General features: G+C 27.6%; 1 protein-coding gene across 1 annotated transcript in view; it reads left to right on the forward strand.

Moving 5' to 3' along the window:
• Window positions 1–22,695, forward strand: part of LOC129984704 (neural-cadherin-like) — a 287,446-nt gene that overhangs the window by 44,729 nt on the left and 220,022 nt on the right. Inside the window, exons 4-14 of the mRNA XM_056094645.1 lie at window positions 2,077–2,323; window positions 3,289–3,505; window positions 5,847–5,958; window positions 7,352–7,744; window positions 12,184–12,422; window positions 12,901–13,026; window positions 13,785–14,120; window positions 15,566–15,756; window positions 16,039–16,228; window positions 16,625–16,807; window positions 17,670–17,853. Coding sequence (XP_055950620.1) covers window positions 2,077–2,323; window positions 3,289–3,505; window positions 5,847–5,958; window positions 7,352–7,744; window positions 12,184–12,422; window positions 12,901–13,026; window positions 13,785–14,120; window positions 15,566–15,756; window positions 16,039–16,228; window positions 16,625–16,807; window positions 17,670–17,853 — 2,418 coding nt within the window. The remainder of the gene's footprint in view (window positions 1–2,076; window positions 2,324–3,288; window positions 3,506–5,846; window positions 5,959–7,351; window positions 7,745–12,183; window positions 12,423–12,900; window positions 13,027–13,784; window positions 14,121–15,565; window positions 15,757–16,038; window positions 16,229–16,624; window positions 16,808–17,669; window positions 17,854–22,695) is intronic.

The raw sequence follows: 22,695 nt of genomic DNA on the forward strand, positions 1-22,695 counted from the left end.
ATTTGACTAATAAAACTGACATTAATCGGTTAGGTTTATCAGGTTGAAGCTGACATAATCGGTGGGCTGCTTTATAGTTTTATTTTGCGATAACTTTCGAAATGGAGGTAGTAAGAGGAGACAAGCATTATTGATGACTTATCTAGGGATCATGACTTTTCATATGAAACAGAAATTGGCGAATTCGAACCAATAGTTGAGGCTGGGGGACTGATTAATTTTTTCCCTTATTATTTTAAATATATAGATTGTTGATTTAATAATATAGTTTACTTGTCACATTTATATCCGAGAAATAACTCAGAAACTCTGAATACATAAATTTTCGAAATTATTTATCTGTTTTTACTATTTCAATCAGTATTTCCCAAGCCTGAACATTTCATTTAGTTGTTTTTTTATTCAGCCATGTCCTTACTTATTTTTCTTTAAAGAAAAAGTAAAAGGAAACGATTCTGTAAATCAGACCAAAGGCGAGACTGTGAACAGTTAAATTTGCTATCGGCTCAGCACTATGATACTCGTTCGTAATAATTTTGAGGCTCTTATAGATCTCAAGGCATGAGGTGACCGCCTCCACCGCCTGTACAGAAAATCGCCACTGGTGGTAGTACCTGATTCTAATAGGTTGTTTTGGATGAAAAGAAGATCACCCCCCCCCCCCCCCATTTTTCCCCCCTTCTTCTCCAGTGTGTGTGCAGACATGCATGTATGATATAAATAAATGAATGATAAGTATACGTTTAAAAATATTCTTACTGACATGAAATCTCAATTTCTGTTTTGGCCTCTTGCAACTCAAGAATTTTTTCCTGTATGTATGGAAGTAAAATTAAATGAGAACAATAATTTAATTATGGGAAGATAACCTTTACATTGTATTGGTATTTTCTATTATCCAGTATAAAAAATGAAATAGGCTGAGGTCTACAATTTTCAGTATATTCTGAACTCACGTGACAGTTGGAAGTTCTTTCTTTCTTTCCTACTATTCAGCATTTTTTTTTTTTTTTTTTTAATTTTGGCGATGCATTTATTTTGTTAGTAAAATATTATTTGTTTCAATCTTATTTTAATGATTAGTTTTGATCATTAACATTAATCTGGCATGAACTTTATATGTGAAGTTCAGACTACAAGTTAACAAAAATTAGTGAATGAAAATTAGTGATTGCACATTGGAGGACCAGACAAAGTCGAGAGATTAAAGATTAGTTTACAGGATGGCAAATTTCATATTTTACATTATTTTTTAATGCTGCATTGCAGCATTGTTATTCTTTAGTTTGTTTCATTACATGTGCTTTGCATTATACTGTATAAAACACATAAATTGTGCTTTCAGATCATAGTAATATGATCATAATCAACCCTCTCCCCATTCATATGTATACATTTGGTATTCATTTGTTTGAATGAATGTTTGCAGAATTTTTAAATATCCCATTCTTAATTTTTTTCAATGAATCCGTTAAATTGTTATAAATCTAATGCGACCATTATTAGGAAATCAGAATTTGTAGCATATTGCATGTAATAGGTTTTACAATTAATGGCATAAGATAATGTTGATTTTGTAAAATGTATTAAAATTTTGTGCATGTCTTGCAAGCATTTTCTCTTAACAAAGTTTTTTAAAGTTTATTGATGAGCTTAGCTGGAAATTCAGATGTTTCTATTTTTAATAAATGTTAGTTTCTTCTGTAATCCATTGCTGCAAACAATAATATTAAAAATGAATCTTGTTTCACTTAAATTATTGGTTAACAATTGTTTGCTTGTAAAATCATACAGCAGTATATCATTTAAATGCCTGCATGACATTTGAATCAATTATCTGAAATTGTTAGAAATGAATTGAATTTTCCTGTTATATATGGCCCAATTTTCCCTTTTTTTTTTTTTCCATCTATTATTTATCCTTACAAAATCGGTTATTGTTTTTATTTCAAATCAGATTTGTCTCTGATTGTATTGAACAAACTCAAATTTATTTTGTTCATAGTTTTGGATACCGGGGGCTCTAATTTTATACAACATCTTTAAATAAATATTGATTAAATCTTTTCTTTATAGCTGGAGGTCGTTTTGAAGTTGATGAAATTTCTGGAGAAGTGAGGACTGTTGGAAATGAGCCTTTCAATCTAGACCAAGAGTATGTTATTTATGTGAAAGCAGAAGATCTGAACGGCATGAAAGTGACGGGGAAGGAGCAGTCAACTGGCGAAGAAAGACTGTCCATTATTGGAGGGAAAAGACCACCACAGTTTTATATGCAGTCATACTCTGCTACAATATCTGAAAACAAGAAAAAAGATTCTGAGTACTTACCTTTTCCTCTTTGAAACATTTTGAGCAAAATTATTATAGTAAACCAAGCAAATACTAATTTTGTAAAATTTGGAAAAGAAAATAATGCTTCAAGTTATTCATTTTATTTGTTTTTGGTATTAAGAACATCGTATTTGTTTTTGGTATTATGAATGTATTAAGAAGAAAAACGATTATAATGTAAAATGTGGAGATAATAGTCCCTCTTCATAATATATTTAAAAATATATTATCTCTATCAGCCTTAATTCATTTGATTTTTTGGAAAGTTTATTAAATTTGATTATAATTTCTATTGAAATGATTTTAATTAGGTGGATTCATTATGATTTTGTTTTCTGCCTATTCAGAACTATTTCTGATTTGTTAATTTCTGTTTTCAGTTTATAACTATTATTGCTGAGTTGTGTTTGTAAGTAATGATTCAGTGTTCTTCCTATTTTATTTTATTAATATCCTAAATCTCCAATCATTTAATTTGTTTATATAATGCTTTAGTTTCAGTATATAATGCTAAAGAAATTGGGAACATTATAACCAGAATTATGAAGGTTTTGCAAAATGCAAAATTGAAGTTTTTTCCTTGAAATATTATTCAGTTTTTTTTTCTCCCCTGTTTGTAACAGTCATCTCTTTTTCTGAAATTAGAACCTGAAATCCAAAATTGCAATGGTTTATTCATTTCTTATATTTCATAATTTCGCCTACAATTTTCTTTCATTTTTTTAATAATTAAGGAAAAAATCTAATTATTATTAGGCTAATTCATACCGGAGTAGAAAATATTAGAAATATTCATTATTTTTGTTTCATTGGGGATAAAAGCCTTTCTCTCTTCTTCCCATTGGAAAATTGTGATTGTTCCTACCATGGCATATTAAGTGATATTTAAAAGAATCTTTTTTTACTGATTAAATAATTTAAAATTTGTTCCTGAATTAAAACTTTTTATTTCAGAATAATTCAGGTCAAGGCCATGTCTTTTGCTAATCGTCAGATACGTTACATTTTGGGAACAAAAGGCCAAGGTGCTGGAACATTTATAATAGGGCCAACTGATGGTATAGTGAAGTTAGCTAAAGATCTGGATTATGAAGATCTTCGTCAGCCAAAGAAGTATTCTCTCCAAATTACTGCTGTAGAAGATTCTGGTGGATTTCAAACTTCTGTCGAGGTGATTCTCATAGTTGTTATTGGTCTGGGAATAACAAGAAACATTTTAAACCTTTTAAAATATTTTTTAATGGGGTAAAAAAAACTTTCAGGTAATGAAAGTTGACTTGATTAGTTACTGTATTAGTATTAGAAGAAATCACTAATATTAATAAAATAAATAAGTGTGCATGTATATTAGGGCTTTATAAGACAGATCTGTATTAAATTTGATGCAGGCTTATGAAAATAAAAAACAGAAGTTCGAATTTATTAAAAATCTAGCAATATTTTGACATTTGTCTGCTATAATTCTGAAAATATAATTTTATAAAAGTAATTGTTACAGTTTTAAAATTTAAAAATTGTTTTTAGCGATGCCAATTTAATTGTCTTGCAAATTTTTCTGAATTTAGAAATTTTAAAATTTTTTTAACATTTTCAACTTGAGATTTCATTGTTGAATTAAAATCTAAATCCTTTTGCTGTTCTGATAATATTTAATGTTGGTTATGTATAATAATGAGAAATTAGTGAAATTTCTGCATCTGAAGAGAATTATTCATCTAGTTACATTGGTGATAGTACTATGATATCATGGAATTGGATCATATTCGAATGATTCACATACACAGTAAATGAAGCTTAAAATAATATGGCTTTGATGCTTGAAAAATATGTTCTTGAAAGAATCATGGCATTTACACATGGCATGTTACACATAAAATATTTAATTAACTATAAACATGACCAATCTTTAATTATGAACCTAACTAAAGACAAATAGTTTCAGAATAAAAATACATATTAAAGAAAGAAAATGTGTGAAGATATATCTGTTTTAAAATGTGTCTTCTTATTTTTTTGCAGTAATAGTGTTATCCTCTCTATACTTTGACGAAGGTTTGAACTGCATTTCCCAAAAATACCAAATGAATCTTATTGTAAGATATTAGTGTGAAGCAAGCTATAAAGATCTCCACAAGTTATTGGAATTCTATGTTTTTAAGGCATATTACTGTTTTATGTTTGAGAATTTGAAAAAAAAAAAAAAAAAATTATACCAAGTTTGGACATACAGTTCCTTTTACAAATAAGTGTGGATGGTCCAAATATAAATTATAAAATTTTAAAACATGTCAAAGAAGTACTTTTATTTGAAAATGATTGTAAAATTTTAGGTCTAGATACTTACGAATTGCACATAATTTACGGAATGTTTCAGTATGATCATAAATTAACTGGATGGGAAGCAGATGTTATTCTTAAAGTTATGCATAGAATATTTAAAGATAATCCTGCTAAACGTGCAAATTTACTGGAAATTGCTGTTTTTTAAAATTTTTGTGAAGTTTTGTTTTTTAACTTGGGTAGAAAATAACAGTGTATGTGAAAATGCTCTAAAGGTTTTTGACAACATAAAGAAATTTATAGATTTTAATACAAAAAAACTTTTCCAGATCTATTACGAGTGATAATATTAAAAATATTTGTTGGAATAAATTGATTCTGATTAAAATTAGTTTCTGTTACATTGCTAATATTTTTCAGTCATATCTTTAAAAAAGCAGACATCTGAACTGATGTTTCCTTTCTTATATGAAAATCTTAAAAAAGTTACTAAAAAACATTGTCAAAAGAAATGGTTGAAGAAGCAAAACTGTTAGACACTTATTTTTCATAGAGCTTGATGATCTTAAAATCCTGAAACTGAGGGGGGGGGGATACTGATATTGGAATAGTGACTACATATTGCTTAATTACTAAAGGAGCTACTGAAACTGGGGGTGGAGGGAGCATGAGACTTTTGGCAAAGTGTTTTATATATATGAAAAATATATGGACACGACCAAAAATTTTACTATTTTAAGAACTACATCTTATTTAAACACACATTTATTGATAAATTTTGCTTTTTCCTCTCATTAAAACTATGGAGTCTTGTTATTTCATTATAACTAGCACATGAATGGTATTTGTGTTTTTCCTCTTTTATAACATATACATGCAGGGAAAACACAGGGAATATTATTTCCAGATTTGAGTTGGAACCCTGTTTATTTTAACTTGCATACTTTTTGATAATTCTTAAAATTTATGCATGCATGTGAAATTGTTAATGTGTATTATTCAGACGTACCTGGTCAAAGTAGAAACATTATAGATTCAAGCCTACTCTTCAAAGTCGGACTTCTGTTTATACTAAGAAACTAAAATCAGCTGCAATTCTAACTACTGTCCATTATTATTATTATTATTATTTACTTATATGTAATTTTATAGCAATATCTTTTATTTTAAGTAAGTAATTTATTTTTGCTTTACATGCAAAGTTTTAATTCTATCCTAAATTTTATTCTTAGTTAACAATTGATGTAACAGATGTCAATGACAATCCTCCAAGATTCGAAGTTCCTGATTATCAAGCTTATGGTGTACCTGAAGATGTACCTATTGGAACTTCCATTTTACAAGGTAACAAAGTATTAAATTATCTTCTCAAATCTGTCTGGTAATAAATTTATACATTATATAATTTGAAAGATTAATGTATATTAAAAAAAGGCTCTACATGTGATAAGCTTATTATGCTAATTTAGACTAGTCAAGGCTAGCCTCTCTTTGTAACAAAATGCAGACGAATCTGGTTTCATGCAGAAAATCTCAATGAAAGCATGAATTTTATTGAAAATTGAGCTTGTTCTAATTAATTTGCATATATTAGATAAAACTCTCAGGAATTTTGAGAACAAAAATAAAATGAATACATATTTGTTGAAGTTATAAATTTAATAAATTTAAATTGTTTTCCAGTATTTGCAATATTGTATACATATGAATAAATATGGTACACTGGTTTATGTAATAATACAGGTATTTGTATTGCAATTTTTATAACTGATGACTTGATTAATACATTTTTGTTATATACACTATGTTAGGTATTTATTCCTAAAACAATTTTTTTAAACACCTTTTTACACTTTTTTACTTTTATATGTCAAATTCACACTTTTTTTGTACAGCTGCAGTTTTGTGGCTTTAATCACACCCAAAACTCCCAGTGAAGTGTATGATGAAGTACTTGAAGCATTTTAAAATCATTTAGCACCAAGGAGAAGTCCTTAGTTTCACACCAATACTTTCTATTGATTTATCAAAAACAGCTCACAACATAGATGTTGGACTGAGTATTACAGATCTGCTGAATATTAAAACATTGTGTGGCATCATTGTTAATCCTTTTCAAAAATTATCTGAAAGGATTAGGAGGGGGGGGGGAGAAAAGAAATTATATTTCAAAGAATGGTCTCGTAATGAATTAAAAAGTATGTTAATTAATAATCAATATTTAGCTGTATTTTAATATAAAACAAATTCTAAAAGTTGATGCATGTTTTCTTTATCTACATTTGCTGTCAAAGCAAAAGCATTAGACATAAGATTTTTTTCTTTTAACAAAATTTTTAAATAGACAAGAATACTCTATTACAATCCTGTTTAATCGATTTTTGTATTGATGAATCATAAATGCTCCCAAGTAATATTTATCCCAAAGTACAAAAAAAAAAAAAAAAAAAAAAAAAAAAGTATATTTTTTGCTACTGTTGTATTTCCTATAATTTATTTGTATGTTAAATTTTTTTAAATTATAACGCTGTTTCATTTAGAGTTTGGTTCTAATGAAAATATCTCCTTTCATTTAAAAGCATAATTTTTAAAAAGATATAATAAGATATATTTAGAGATAAAAATATTTAATATTTAGAGATGCATTTTTTAGACACATTGCCTTCATAATTATATTTTCCTTCAGTTTTCCCTCTTCAAAATCTGCCTCCATAAGTTAATTATGATTTTCTTTTAGTATCGGCAACTGATGCCGATTCTGGAAAAAATGCTGAAATTGTGTACTCTCTGGACAAGGATGACTTCACCATTGATTCCCGTGGTGTTATCTTTTCTAACAAACGGCTGGATGCTGATATTGTTAATACTTATGAACTCACGGTTCGGGCTGTTGACAAAGGTGAACCACCCCTTACTGGTACTGCCACAGTTCGTGTGTATACAGAGAACAGAAATGATGAAGCTCCCAAATTTAGCCAAGATGTCTACACCCCAAGTGTAGATGAAAACGCTGGCCCTAATACATTGGTGACTACTGTTGTGGCAAGTGACATAGATGGTGATAATGTCATATTTGGTTTCTCAGATGGCAATACCAAATCTGGAATGTTTGAAATAGAGAAAAGAACAGGTAAATCAATCAGAAATCATAATTTCATTCATAGTTTTAGTATATTCTACATTTTCCATATTGATTAATAATTTGCATTAAAAATTAAATGTATGTAAAAATATATTTAGCATTAAATTTTTATGGGGAAAAAAAGTATCTATATTTTGGATTTTTAGATTGATACTTGAAATTCATTTTATTTAACCGTTTGTGTTTTATAAACTACCTGCTTCAGTTTTTAACCATTTCATCTGTTATTGATACCACATAGATTTGTGTGTTAATCAAAATAAATAAATTTCTTTTCTTCTGAATAATTATGAAAAAAAAAAAAAAAAGAGCTATACATATTTCATTTGTAATGCACACACTTTAAACTGACATTTTTGATTTAAATATTAATTATTGTATTTATGTTAAGATTCAAATATTTACTTAAATAATCTTGGTTTGCTATTATGCTTGATACATTTTTGAAACAAATTTTCTATTTCTATATGTATTGAATTTGAATGATCATAATAATTGGTACTCTCTAAATTTAAACTTTTATTTTATCTGAGATTATTATTTTATATCCAGATGTATAAAAATAATTCATATTTAAATAAGTTCACTTGTTTTTTGAGTTAAGTTTGACATTGTTAGGATATTTAATGTATTTTCTCATCAACCTATCTTAATTTGAAAATCTGTCAAAATTATAGTAGTTCCTTTTCTAATTAAAAACAAATGTTCTCAATTTATTTTTTCTACTTATAGTATGTGTATTTAATCTAATGTTCATAGCAGATGGGTTTCGAAGAATTGTTTTTTCCTTTCAAAAATTCAGAATGATGATGTTATTTGTTAATAACTGGATATTATTTAAAATTTTGTTAAATTTAATACTGTTTCCAAAATACGAAATCAGTTTTATTGAACTGTAATGTTGTTATTTGTTTACTTGTAAATACTTGTTTCATTGAACTTGGTTTGGGCAATCATTTGACTTGAAATGTAACTCAGAGCATGCACAAATATATAGTAGTGAACTTATTTTTTAGTTGGAGTTTTGTAAAATAGTCTTATTTTGGGAAATAAAAGAAAATCCTTTGTTGATTCTTGAAATGTGAATAATATTTCCACATTTGTTTGTAAGAATTTAGAATATATATAGACATGATGATTGGTAAAATCCTTTTAAGTCTTTTAATTTAAAATAGCATCTTATATAGATAGAGAAATAACATATACCCATGATAAAGTGATTATGTTAAATCTACAGCACCCCTAGTGGCAAAATAAAGAATTCACAAAAAAAAACTCAGCAAAAAATTTTATGGATTTACCATAAAATAGTTGAAGATATTTGTGATGAAAAAATGACTTATCTATGACTTGAAAAAGACTTAGCCCTAAAATTGAAGAATGTATTCTCGAGTATTATAGTTTTTTCAACATAAACAATATAAATATGGAAAATACATTTGTGGGGAGGGATTTAAGGTTTTGAACTTAAACCTTTGTTTGATTAAAACCTCATAAATACCTAATTAAAACCTCACAGTCATACAGCTTAGAAGCAATGTACTTTTCGTTTTGATATTTTCCCATTTGCAAATCTGGTTTAAATATTTATGCTGTGAATCTTCTTTCATGGCTGTGAAGCCATTAGGTTTTAATCGGGTATTTTGATATTTACATGAAGATTGTAAATTTGGATCATCAGACCCTTTCCCAAATGTGTTTAATCAGAATATAATTTTAATCTTTATTTTTATTTATATTCTTCATTGCTTAAATTTCAACTCTCTGTTACTTAATTCTGATAAACTATATGATAATACATGAAAATACATTTTTTTTTAGAGCAAACTCTTTTTGAAGTCATAAAATGTTCAGATTTTTAATTACAAATATCTCTACTAATTTTGTAGATAACTTCTTGAACTTTTTTCCTGTGCTTTTATTATGGTGTATTGTATATCTTTCTAATTAAAATTTCTTGATTGGTCTCCCCCCCCCCCTTTTTTTTTAGTTATTTTTTGAAAATTCCTTACTCTGCCACTAGGAGTGCTGCAACAGGTCACAGTAAATTCAGCTATGTCTCTGGCTATATGAAATGCTGTTTAGAATTTTAAAGGCTTAAAAGAAGTTCACTTTATATGTATATGTAGGATTTTGTGTGATAACTTGATATGATCCTGGTTAGCATTTCTTTCTTTCTGTACTTTAGAATGTATTTAATTTGTGAACATAAATTTTAATAATTATGGATGTATTAATTATTAATAAAAATTATAATAATTATTTTTTTCTTTGCAATTGACACAGATCTTTGGATATAGGACAAGTGGTGTATGAGGTATTGTTTCACTGTGCTTGTGGCCCTGATCTTATGCATGATTTAATGTTAATTTCCAAGCATGTGAATTTGTAAATGCATCCCTTTTAAAATTTATCTTTGATGTACAGTCGGATCTCACCAAGTGCTTTAACTGACTTAATATTTTTGGGTATTTACTTTATAATGTCATTGAAAATTATATTCATGTATCGATAAAAAATTATTGTAAAATTTATGTTAATGTATTTAAAGAACATAGTCAGATTTTGATCATATGATAATCTAGAATTGAAAAAATTATTTCATCGTGATCATTAGAACCTCTTAGAGCATTATGATTAATGTTTTTTAAATTACTTCTATATTGATAAATTCAAACCTGATTTTGCCTTGGATCTTACAAAATATATTGCTTTCATTATGAAAACGAATATTATACACATATTCCATATGTTTTGGAAGTTTGTAGTCAACAGTAAAATATTGAACTTTTCAAGATTGGAAGAAAATTTGTTTCATATCAGCATATCTTTATTTTTGTATGAAAGTTTTTCTTTGTCTTATAGTTAACAGATTTGCATAGATTTATAATTTTCAATTGGATTTTAATTTAATATTTGAACTATCGCTAGTATAAAAAGCTTCAGATCATTATTAAACGTTAGTTCACTAAATTTAATCAACTTCGCATCAGGATTATTATTTTGTGGTACTCATAATTTGCAAAATTTTTGCTGTATTTAAATATCTTTTTATCCATTGATCCGGTGAGATTTTCATAGTTAAAGTAAAAAATTATCCTGTTGAAACCATCTGTGGGAAGAAATATGGTTTTGTGAATCCAGGATCCAAAGGGATATATGATATATGAAAATTTTTAAATAATTGATTTTCTAAAAATAATTTCCTAGACTCTCGATTTCCGATTTTGCTGCAATTTAACTTCCAAATTGCATGGATTAAAAACAATAATACTATGCTTGCCAGAAATTATTTTCTGAAATTATATAAGCTAAAAATACTTCCTCATGCTCACTTTTTCCTGCTTTCTGCTTTCTTAGTTAGTTTGCTGCTTTATGCTTGCCATGACTTTGATAAAGAATCATGATAATTGATAGGAATTGGATTATTTCCTTGAAACTATGAAGAATAAAAATGAAATCAATCCACAACTGTTTTATTAAAAGCAATAGTAACAGTAATGCTACTGACATTTAAATTTTTGGAATTTCACTAGGGCAATATATATATATATATATATAATGATGTTGATTATTAGAAATACTTTTTTTGGGGGGTTACATTGTGATTTTTTATATTTCATTTAGGTTGTCTTTTAGTTAAATAGCCAGTTATTTGTCTATTATTGATTATTGTGATAGAGCTATGCTGTAGATTTATATTTGTTTTTAATTAAAAATTGTTATTAGTTAAAAAAAAATCTTATCCTAATTTCATGCATATTGAACTTCTGAGTTTGACTGTATAAAGCCCTTCATAGTTAGTTATTTTACTTATTTTGGATTGTTTTGCCAATTTATTGAAGATATTTCTCATATTTTTTATAATGAATTTAAATTTTACTCCTTATTTTACTTTAAAATGTGTAATGCGATCATGTTAATAGTGTAAATGATTCATAGTAGGTTATATAGTTTTCACTGTGTCCATAAACTATATAATAAAATTTTGTAGTTATCATTTGCTTTTATAAATTATATCATGCTTTGTAATGCAACTTTGATTCTATTTTTCATCTTAGTGCATGACTTTCCCTGCCTGATTTTTCTGCTGGAGATTCATTTCATACTCTTTGTCTTCTAAAACACTGCATGTATTTTTCTTTCTATTTGTATTGTTTGTGAAATATTTGCTTGAAAGAAATGTATGCCCCTCACCTCCTTTAGTGTTGAAATTTTACTTGAAATGTCTGCTCTTCCGATTTATAAGTTTTTGTGTGTGTTTCAAGTTTTCTGACTTAATAATTTAACCATCAAATAAGTAAACACGATTAATTATTTGTAATATGCTTAACCTTTTTTTAAAAAAAAATTTCAAAAAGTTATTGTATTTTTCTCCCTCTTTCTCACATTTTTCCATTCTTATTTTTGTTTCTTTCGAATTTCAGGAGTCATTCGTCTGATTGATGGATCAATTCATTTGGATAAGGACAAATATGAATTGAATGTTACTGCAAAAGATGATGGGGCATGCTGTAAAAATGGTGCATTGACAACACATACTAGTACTGCTCTAGTTGTTGTATTTATAACTGATGTGAATGATAACAAGCCTGTGTTTGAGCAGTGTGATAGTTATAATCCTAAAGTTGAAGAAAATGCTGAAAGTGGCACTTTTGTAATTAAGGTATGAAGTTATTTGTCACAGAATATTAAAAAATTGCAAAATTAAATTCTTCATTAATGTTGATGTTTGAGTTTTAAATTAATATTGTCTCCTTTTTTTTCTTCTTTTCTCTTTTATCCCATTTCAAGCCTTCATCACTAAGCATTTTTTTTTTTAATTTGGAATTGTTTGCATAAGTATGATTTGTTAGTCTTACATTAACTAGTCAATAACCTTTATACAAGCCTGCTTAGTAACCTCGCTCTTTTAAATTCTTGAAATTTTGATTTCAGTTTTTAAAGACTATTGAAATAAAGGATATATTTTTTAATCTAAGTTTTCAGATTCTTCTCATTGCTTTATAATTTGTACTGCTTTCAGCAAAATATTTAGTATGATTTTTTTTTTATCATTTGAATATTTAATTCATATTATATATAAAGTTATCACAATCTCTTCATTTTTCTTTTAGATTTAATAAATATTTTTGTATTTTTAGGTTCAAGCTACCGATCAGGACAAAGGTTATAATGGACAGGTGAGATATTCTGTAGTGCAACAGCCTAATCAGAGTGGAACAAAGTTCATTGTTGATGAAATTAGTGGAGAGCTCAGAACGAATAAGGTAATATTGTTTTTAATATTGATCATATACTAATTGATTATTTTTCTATGCCCATAAATGTTGTGGGAAATACGGGCTGCTGTTGAATATTAAAAGTGCTTCTTTTTAAAATTCATATTAATGATACATAGTTTGTAGAATTTCAGATATACATTACTTCTGAATTTTGAATGAGACTGGATAAAAGCAATGTATAACTAAACATTCATAAGATTATCAAGTGAAATTTATTTTGAAAAAATTAGTTTTTATTATTTGTTTACTTTTCCTTTGTTTTAAAATTTTATTTTTTGGAATAAAATATAGAGTTTTTTAATTCTTCATTTTAAATTGGAAATTGATTTCATATTTTAGCCTCATTTTTTGACAAGCAGCAAAAATTATAAATTTTACTTCTCTTATATCTAATGAAGCAATTTAAGAATTGCGTCTGGAATATATATTTCCTCTTATTCATTGTGACAAATAAATTTATTTTAAAAATCATGCAATCAATATTTAACTTTTATTTTTGGATCTAATTTTAATGCTTTTAAACTAAATTTTACTGTGTATGCTTTAATCTTACATATTTTGCATTTTTAATTATTATTATTATGACTTCCCTGAATATGTATACTTTTGCTATAATTTCACATTAGAATTATATATTAGTTTACTGTCTTTGCATTCTATGACTCATAATTTTAAACTTTCATTTGAATATTTTTTTAATGTAATATTTGATTTTAGTTACATGTGAAACATATATTTAATAGGTTTTTAACAGAGAAGGAGAAGATGGTCGCTATGTAAGTGTTACTTTGAAAGCCACGGATAGAGGTAACCCTCCTTTAGAAGGTGTGTGTTCATTCAAAGTGGAAATCGCTGATGTCAACGATAATGCACCATTATTTCACCGCTCAGAGTATCATGAAAACATAAAACAGGATACACCAGTTGGAAACAATGTCCTGCGTGTTGCTGCTTCTGATGAGGATGCGGATAATAATGGTGTTGTGGTATACAGCCTTTACCCTAGATCAGTTGAAGATGAAGGTTATTTTGAGATCAACCCAGAATCTGGATGGATTCGCCTGAAGAAGCCTTTAGATGCAAGTTTACCTTTTATTTATTTAATATTTCTAAATCTCGCAATTTTAATATGGTACCTCTTTCTTCATGTCTTTGTAATTGTGCCAGGATCAGGTGATATAACTATGGAGGAAGTATCCGCTTAAGGTTCAGGTTTTGCTGTTTTATTGCTCTTGATGTTCTGTAAAATTATTTTTGTGAATTTGTTTCTTTATCATATACCTGGAATATTCTTGAGCTTTGACTGTTACTAAATAATTATAATAACTAAACAAATTCTGAATGTAGCATAAAAAAATAGAAGTAACTGCAAAAGTAACTATAATAATTTTTTTTTTCCTAATGTAACCAAATTATAAAAAGAGTTTGAAGGCCACAAGTAGTAGAATCTGAGTCTGCCATCAATTCTAAATTATTTAAAATTTATAATTCTAAAAACAACACCGAGGTTTCTCTCGCGTTTTGTGGAGGTTTGTAAAGCATTATTATTATTATTGAATATATTTGTAAATGGAAGAGAGAATTAATGGTGTGAAGTGACAGTTGATAATTTATAAACAATGACAAGGTGGAAAGGAGAGTCGGGTGTAATTGTTGCATTAAGAAGTCAAGAAGAAGAAATGTTATTTGTAAAAAAGGAGCCAGGTGATATTTGTAATAATAATGTTGATCTCGTATGAATGCATTGCATCAACTAGCAAGAGAGAGAGAGCATAAAGCTCAGATATGATCATATGTCATAAGTTCATATGATTATAGAAGTTTTAAAACTGTTGTATGAAGAAATTTACTTTTTAAAACTGGTTTTTCTTTATGGTTTTTTTAATGCTGAAGCATTATTATTATTTTTTTTAATAAGACAAGCTTAGATGATTAGTTTGTTGCATTTGAATTTTGAAGTGCAGTTTATTGTAAAATATGGTTTTAAATGTTGTACTTAATGGTGTGTGTGTTTCCTGGTTATCTAATATTTGAATATTTTATTTATATTAGAGGACTGAGATTCTACTGTTTGAATTTTTAGATGCATATAAAGCTTTATAGCTTAGTAAATTTTTATTATAGAAGCCTCATTTTGAAAATTGATATGTTAGTGATATTGTATTGTTGTTCGACCATTTTTCTCATTAGAAAATCTTTGCATCTGTATTCCATTGGATTTATAATAATAATTTTGAAGAAAGCAAGAATTTGTTATTTGTTTGAGCAATAAATTCTTTTTGATAAATTATTAATATATTTATTTTTTGCTTAAAAGCAATTAAATATATTAATAATTTATTAATTTTAGGATTTAATACTTTCTTCATTATTGCAGACTCATTTTAAATTCCTTAAAATCTGTTTTTTATTGATTGAGACTTTTGAATATTTTTCTTAAAATTGTTGACTGTTAAATCATTAGATATAATATTTATAATTTCTTACTAGAAAATCTTTTCATATCTATGAAATTATTTTTCAGAGAGAGCAATATTATCTGAGGGCTGAAGCAACTGATAAAGGAATTCCTCCTCTCAAGTCCTCTGTAAATGTTATAATTGAAGTTGTTGACAGGAAAAATAATCCTCCTGTTTGGGATCAACCAATTTATGGTCCTATTTTTGTTTTTGAGAATGTTCAACGAGATATGAAAATTGCAGCGCTGAAAGCAAGGTACATTTTTGATAATTAATGAAGAAGACATTGATAAAACTTAAAAAATTAAAATTGGACTTAAGAAATTTTAAAAAAATCATTAGAATTAATGAATATTATTATGGACAGCTTTTGTTGTGCTAGTTTAATTTCTCATTGTATTCATATACTTTTAAAATTTTTGTACAAAACCTTCCGTCTCCATAGAAGTATTTGGAAAAAATATGCTAGTAATTTGGAAGAATAAATTGATATCAAATAATATGTCTAAAGATTACTATTATTATTTTCTCATTTTAGATCTGGAATTCCTGACAATCCAAAAGTCATCTATACTATAATTAAAGGAGGAACTGAGCAAACTAATGGAAAAGATACCTTTTATTTGAAGCAGTATGAAGAAGGTGAAGAAACATGGGCTGGAATTTTCGTTAATTATGCTTTAGACTATGAAAAAGTCCAGCAGTATAATCTGACAGTTAGAGCTGAAGTAAGATTGCATGTTTTCTTTTATTTTGTTTAAAATTTATTTTTAATTTACTTCTATACTTTAATTTACTTCTATTTAATTTACTCCTATTATCCATATCCAATCATATTTGTTACTTAAATAGCATTCAATGAAAGTGTAGCATACTTTTCAGGGTTTTTGTTTTCTAAATTTAACAGATTGTAAAATTTTAGCAGTGATTATTTCTTAATTTAATATTGCAGTGTAAAAGAAGCTTAACGGCTTTAGGCTAATCTCCACCAATGCTTTTTTGTAAACATATATAAGATACTTTCTATTCTTGTTTTTCCAGATTATGAGTTAAACCAATAATTTATTTGTAAACAAGTTTCGTTTAGAATTTTAAATTTAATTACTTGTTGTGTTACTTTTTAGAATGCTGGAGCTCAGCAGTTGGCTAGTGAAGCAACAGTTTATATTTTGCTGAAAGACGTAAATGATGAAATTCCATTATTTGTAAAACAAGAACAAGAAACAGTTCTTGAAGGAATGCCCATTGGAACTAAAGTCACTCAGATTCGAGCAGTTGATAAAGATGGCACTTATCCAAATAATAAGGTACTTATAAAGTTTTGAACACTCTTTTTATGTAAATAAATAGATATCAATGTTAGCAACTGTACTAATTCACTTTTCTGTTGAAAATTTTTAGATGTTAATTCTGATTTTGTATAAATTGTAATCATTTCTAATCTGGTTAATAAATATGCAAATTGAGGCTGTGAAGACTTTGTATTGCAAATTTGAAGACATCAGTCCTCTCTTCCTCAAATTAGTGCCATTTATGAAAAACTCTTCTCTCATTTCTATTTACATCGTTCAAAATATTCTTCAAAGTCTTTAGAAATTGTTCTTTGCAGCTGCCTCATTGCATCATTTTTTTCATCCCTGCATTGTCCAAATTTGCCCTCTCTTAACGATTTTGGTTTTTAGAAATAAAAACGATTTCACAAATTTGTACAGGCATATCACATTATGATGAGAAACGTATTGCAATCTTGAATACATGTGCAAATGCTAAACGATTGTTTTCTTGCTCGAATTTTAAAAAATGTGCTTGGTTTTAACAAAACAGTTTAAGTGCAGTTTAATTACTTCCACTTTGAATTATAAATATTATGGAAGCTTACAGAAAGTTAGATATATAGTACAATGAGCAGAATGATGTAAGGATTCTAAACTAATATGGATTATATGACTATCAGCTTTTAAAGCTAATAAATATTTTGCTGAAGAAGCTATTAAGAGACGAGGTTTTGAAAATTTTAATGAACATTAATCCAGACAAATCAGTTGGCTAATTGTTTAAGATTCAAGGATAGCAAAATTATTTATATATTATCCATACATTTAGTGATTAGCTGAGTTGTTGAATTATGTTATTTAAACTTTGATCTCGTAAATAAAATTTTTAATTTAGGTATATTATTCAATTGAGTCCAAAGATGATGGAGATAAATTTCGTATTGATCGTGAAACTGGAGAAATATTCACTAAAGAAGTGTTTGATCGTGAAGAGAGACAAACTTATGTTATCATTGTGAAAGCTGAAGATGGTGCTCCATCTGCTAGACCCAATGTGCCTGCACCAGAACCTAATTCAGGTAGGCCAGGTTATTTATCAATTTATTTATGGTATAAATGTTATATTGTCTATATAACATATGTTTGGGATAATAGTTGATATTAAGTTGGTCTAGAAGTAAATATTTTTTCAGTGTAAATAAAATGCTAAATGCTTTCTCGCAAAAAGTGCGTCTATTTAATTACAAATTTTGTTTCTTAATCTTATGCCATTTTTCGTGGAAGCTTATAATTTTACAATAAGTGAATATCACAATTTTATCCCAGGACAATTTTCTTCTGGTAAAGGTTTTATTTATATTCTATAACATGGAAGTAAACAAATGTTGTCCAAGTTGTAGTAGACTCAATAATGTGAAATCCATATTTTTTTTATGCATATTCTTAAATTTGTATGTGTTCTGAATATCACGAAATGCCAGACCTTTGTTATTCTTTATTCATGGTTTCTGTTTGATGATGTTTAATCTATTGAATTCAAGTCGGTGCTTATTGAAAATAATAGTTTAGTTACTTGGAATCTATTCAGAATGGATAATGCTCATGAAATTCCACTGATCTTCTATTTCACTAAATTGAAAATCTGTGGATCAGTTCTTTACAATGTTGTTAAAGATAATCCACCAATCCATTTTTTTTTAATGTACTATTGAAATCTACATATATAGTAGGGTAAATTTTTTTAAGATCATACAAAATTAGTTTGAAACTTTTGCAACGTATCAAATTTTAACTAATTTTATGCAAAATATCATCTTTTGATGTGTTCTGAAATGACTTGATTTCACATACTAATTTAAACAATACTTCAATATAAGCCAATTTCTAATCTTTATTTAAATTTTTGAAGTTAATTTTCTAATTCTTTCTTTTTGTTGAAATATTAATCTCTTTTCATTATTTAATTATATTTCTTGTTTGCATGCTTTTGCTGATATTGTTTAATTAAGTTGTCTATTTCTAATCTTTCTTTTTTGCCTCATATAGATTAAAAACAAAAACTTTGATATATGTTTATGCCATAATTTTCTATTAAACATTGTCTTTTAAAACTGTTGCAATTTCTTTTAACTACTTACAGCCCATATTTACTATGCCCAGTGTTCAGGCAAGTGGGACATGAACGTTAAATACTAATTGCAGAAGCCTGCAATTCTCTGTATATTTTGAAACACATTTTCAGAATATATGTTTAGAGATAAACAAGAATTGCTATGTACAGAAATAAACAGAATAATCTCGATATTGTTAAAAAATATAATAGTGAATATTTGATACATTGGTCTTTTTCAGAAAAAGAAATTTCTCTTAGAACAAGAAGTTAGCCAAAATTGAATATAAAGCTAATGCACTTGTTGAGCAAACTATAAACTTTTCACTATTCATAAAATCTAATTAGTAAGGACAAGTTGTTACTGAGGTAATTGAACAAATTGGAAAATTTCTAAAAAAAAAGCAAACATTTATTTACATGTTTTAATAAAATGAAAAATAAGAAAAAATATATATATAACTTAGCTTCAATGTTGTTGAAAAATATTGAACAGTGGCTGGTGGTATTTTATTGTATAAAATTGAACACTTACTTATTTAACACATAAATTAATTCATTTCATTGAATACATAGTTCTGTAATCGAAAGTAATATGTTATTGCCGGTTCCTACTTTTTTCTAAAAGTTATTATTTTTTTTAAAGATAAAATTTGTCTACTTACTATCTTGAGTTAAATAGTTTTGGCAAATAAGTTACATAATTTCTTTTATAAACTATATTTAAAGCCAGTATGCATTACAGTATTTAATAATAATTTTGCTCCAACAAAGAGTCTATGAAATAGAATTCACTTAATTGTGACCAAATTATCATATCACATTATAGAGGCAAAATGTATTTCTTATTGAAATGGCAAAAAATATATTTCATAGAATTAGATCTCATTCCTCCTGATAGCTGTAAAACATTCACATGGACGGTTTGCAATTTGACCTATAGTATGAGTGTAAAGAAAGCTTTAAAAGGGGGAACCAACTTTGAAACAGTTTAATTGATGTTGAACATTCTTGTTTGTAGTCATGGATAATTAGTTATAAGTGAATTTTTTACAAGGAAAATCTTTTGACTTAGTTACTGTTGTCACTGTGAGTGGAAGAAACAATCAGTTGTGTGTACCAATAAGTTTTAAAAGATTGATCTCTGATTAATATATGTAATTTTGATTTTTAGACACCTTAAGAATGATAATTTTTGCTTCCAAATTGCTTTATCACTTTAATTGTATGTTTCTCTCTGACCAGAAAATTTTAAAAATTAATGATTTTGTGTCTGGCAATTGACAAAAATTAATTGTATTATTTTAAGCAATTTGAAATTGCTTAAATTTACTTTCAGTAATTGATCCTAATTTAGTTTTTATTTTTAGGAAACACATCACTATAATAGTGAGTGAGATAATTGAGTTGAGATCAAATGAAGGATTCTAAAAGAATTATGTTGCAATTCTTGTGATTTTATAAACAATCCCTTATTTTTATATTGCTTGAATTTCTAATTCTTTGTTTTTTAAACTGCCCTTATTTTCAAGTATTTGCATAGATTTTTAATGTCCATAGTTTGCTAAGCAATACCTTTATCATAAGAAAGGGTAGGGAATTGCAATTTTTATTGCATTATTTTATATTATTCTGGTTTGGTTTTTTTTTTTATTCGCATTAATCGTTCTTGTAATTTATAAAATCTTCTTGATATATTCACAATTTAAACAAAAATAATTTCACTCTTGTCTGACCAAATTTCACAGAGTTATGACACTTAATACACCATCATAAACTAAGCAGAATTCAAACACAGGATACAATTTTATGTTTAAAATAGTATTTTAAGAATTTTTTTTAAAAAATAGGACTGGGAAATTATGTAAAAATTTATGTATTACATTTGTTTAGAAGTACATTTATGGACTCGAACTATATAGAAAGTAAAGCTTTGTTAGTATTTTCTGTGATTACCGTGGACATTCTGTATATCTTCTAATAATAAGGAATAACGTGTGCTTGAGTGTATATTGTTGCTCCTCACTCTCAAATTATATAACCTGTATTTGTTAAATTAGTATATTTTAGAGGATGCGAATGTGTGGGGAATTAAATAAAAAATAAACTAGAATTTTATTTCATTAAAACATAGCAAAATTCCATGTTATTATTCAAAACTCATTTTTATATTATTTTATTGTTATGGAAATTCCTGATTTTTTTTAGCAATATTTGAAAAATATTTGCATAATTCCAAAATGATATTTTGTTATATAAGGAAATTCAAACCTTGGTCATTATTTATCATATATTTAATTTTGTTTTACAGAAGATCCATATACTTAATAAACAGATTAGGCAAAAACGTATTGAACCTTTATCATCTGCTGTATTTTGTCATTCAAAAATTCTTTATTAAAGGAATTATGAATAATACGTTACACGTAGGAGATTTAATTGAAGTATTATTTATATTCCCAGCCTACTAATTGCTCATCACAGTTGTCATATATATATATAATATAATATAATGTGATAGCTTTTCTATATGTAGATAAAAAAAATTACAATGGAATGGACATGTTTCATATGAATTTTTCATGTAAGAATTTAATCAGCAAAGTAGTAGATTTCTTAAAGGGGGAGGTTCTTTTTAGTATCAAGCCAAACCATAAATACGAAGTTTTCAGGGATTCTATGTTTGTATGTCCAATTATTTTTTTAATGCACTTTTTTTTTGGGGGGGGGGGGAATCTTTCTTTTGTTAATGTATAATTTAAAAATATTTTTGAAGATTTAAAAAAAAAAAAAAAGTCTAGCTTTCAAATTTTTTTTTTATTGTTAGGGCCTGATTTGTTTTCGTTTTGATATTACTTGACTAAGAATATATGAAATGTTTCCTTTCTGTGTATTAAATTTTATTGCAAAATTTAAATTGAATTAAGAGTTATCATTACATATACCGGATGATTATAATTAAATTTACAATTTCAAAAATCGATAATTTTTAAAACTACTGGTCAAAATGACTTGATATTTTAGCGGAACAATCGTGAGGCAATGGAATTTTGTTTGGTGAAGGAAAAAATATTTCCAAAATGTGCCGATGGTTGGCGCTGTCAGGGAAAAGACCTAAAATGGATTCGTTAAATGCAGGAATATTGTTTCCATTTGGCTAAGAATTCATGTTTATAGCGACAACAGTGAAAATGACAAACAAAAACAAAACAAAACGCTTCATGGAACAAACACCTTATTGATGGGTGGATAAGGCATAAGTTGTTCGATATGCCCTCCTCCTTGTTCCGCTATTATTTGGAAGTGAAAAACGGCACGCTCCACAACAGATCGGAGGAATCTGTACTGATACTGTGGATATGGTGTGTGTGATGTTGTTGTGTGTTATGATCCTATCATATCCGAAATGAGCACTGAGCAGCTGCTTCACAGGAATAGCAGTGTGCGGAAGACCGCCATCTTGCATGAATATTGTATGATCCACTCACTGATGTTGCTGAAGTGCCGGAAATACGTGGTTACGCAAAAGTGCTTCCTACCGTTTGCCAGTAACGGTGTAGGACCCGCAGGTGTGATTTCCGCGAAGAAAAACCGACCAACGATTAGCGCTGCCGTTATTCCACACCAGACTGGAGAGGTAATGGCTGTATCTAGAACGGATTCCCGGTCGTCCATATCCTGCAATTTTGAGTATTTACAGAACCGTGCATATAGAAGTGGGCTTCTACACACCGCAGAATGTTTCCTGGCCATCCGCTTCCATCCTGCAAGAAATCGTAGTGCAAAAGATGACGTGCTTCCAGGTCAGCAG

The sequence above is a fragment of the Argiope bruennichi genome, chromosome 9 (genome assembly GCF_947563725.1).
Source record: "Argiope bruennichi chromosome 9, qqArgBrue1.1, whole genome shotgun sequence".
In the NCBI taxonomy this organism is placed as follows: Eukaryota; Metazoa; Arthropoda; class Arachnida; order Araneae; family Araneidae; genus Argiope; species Argiope bruennichi.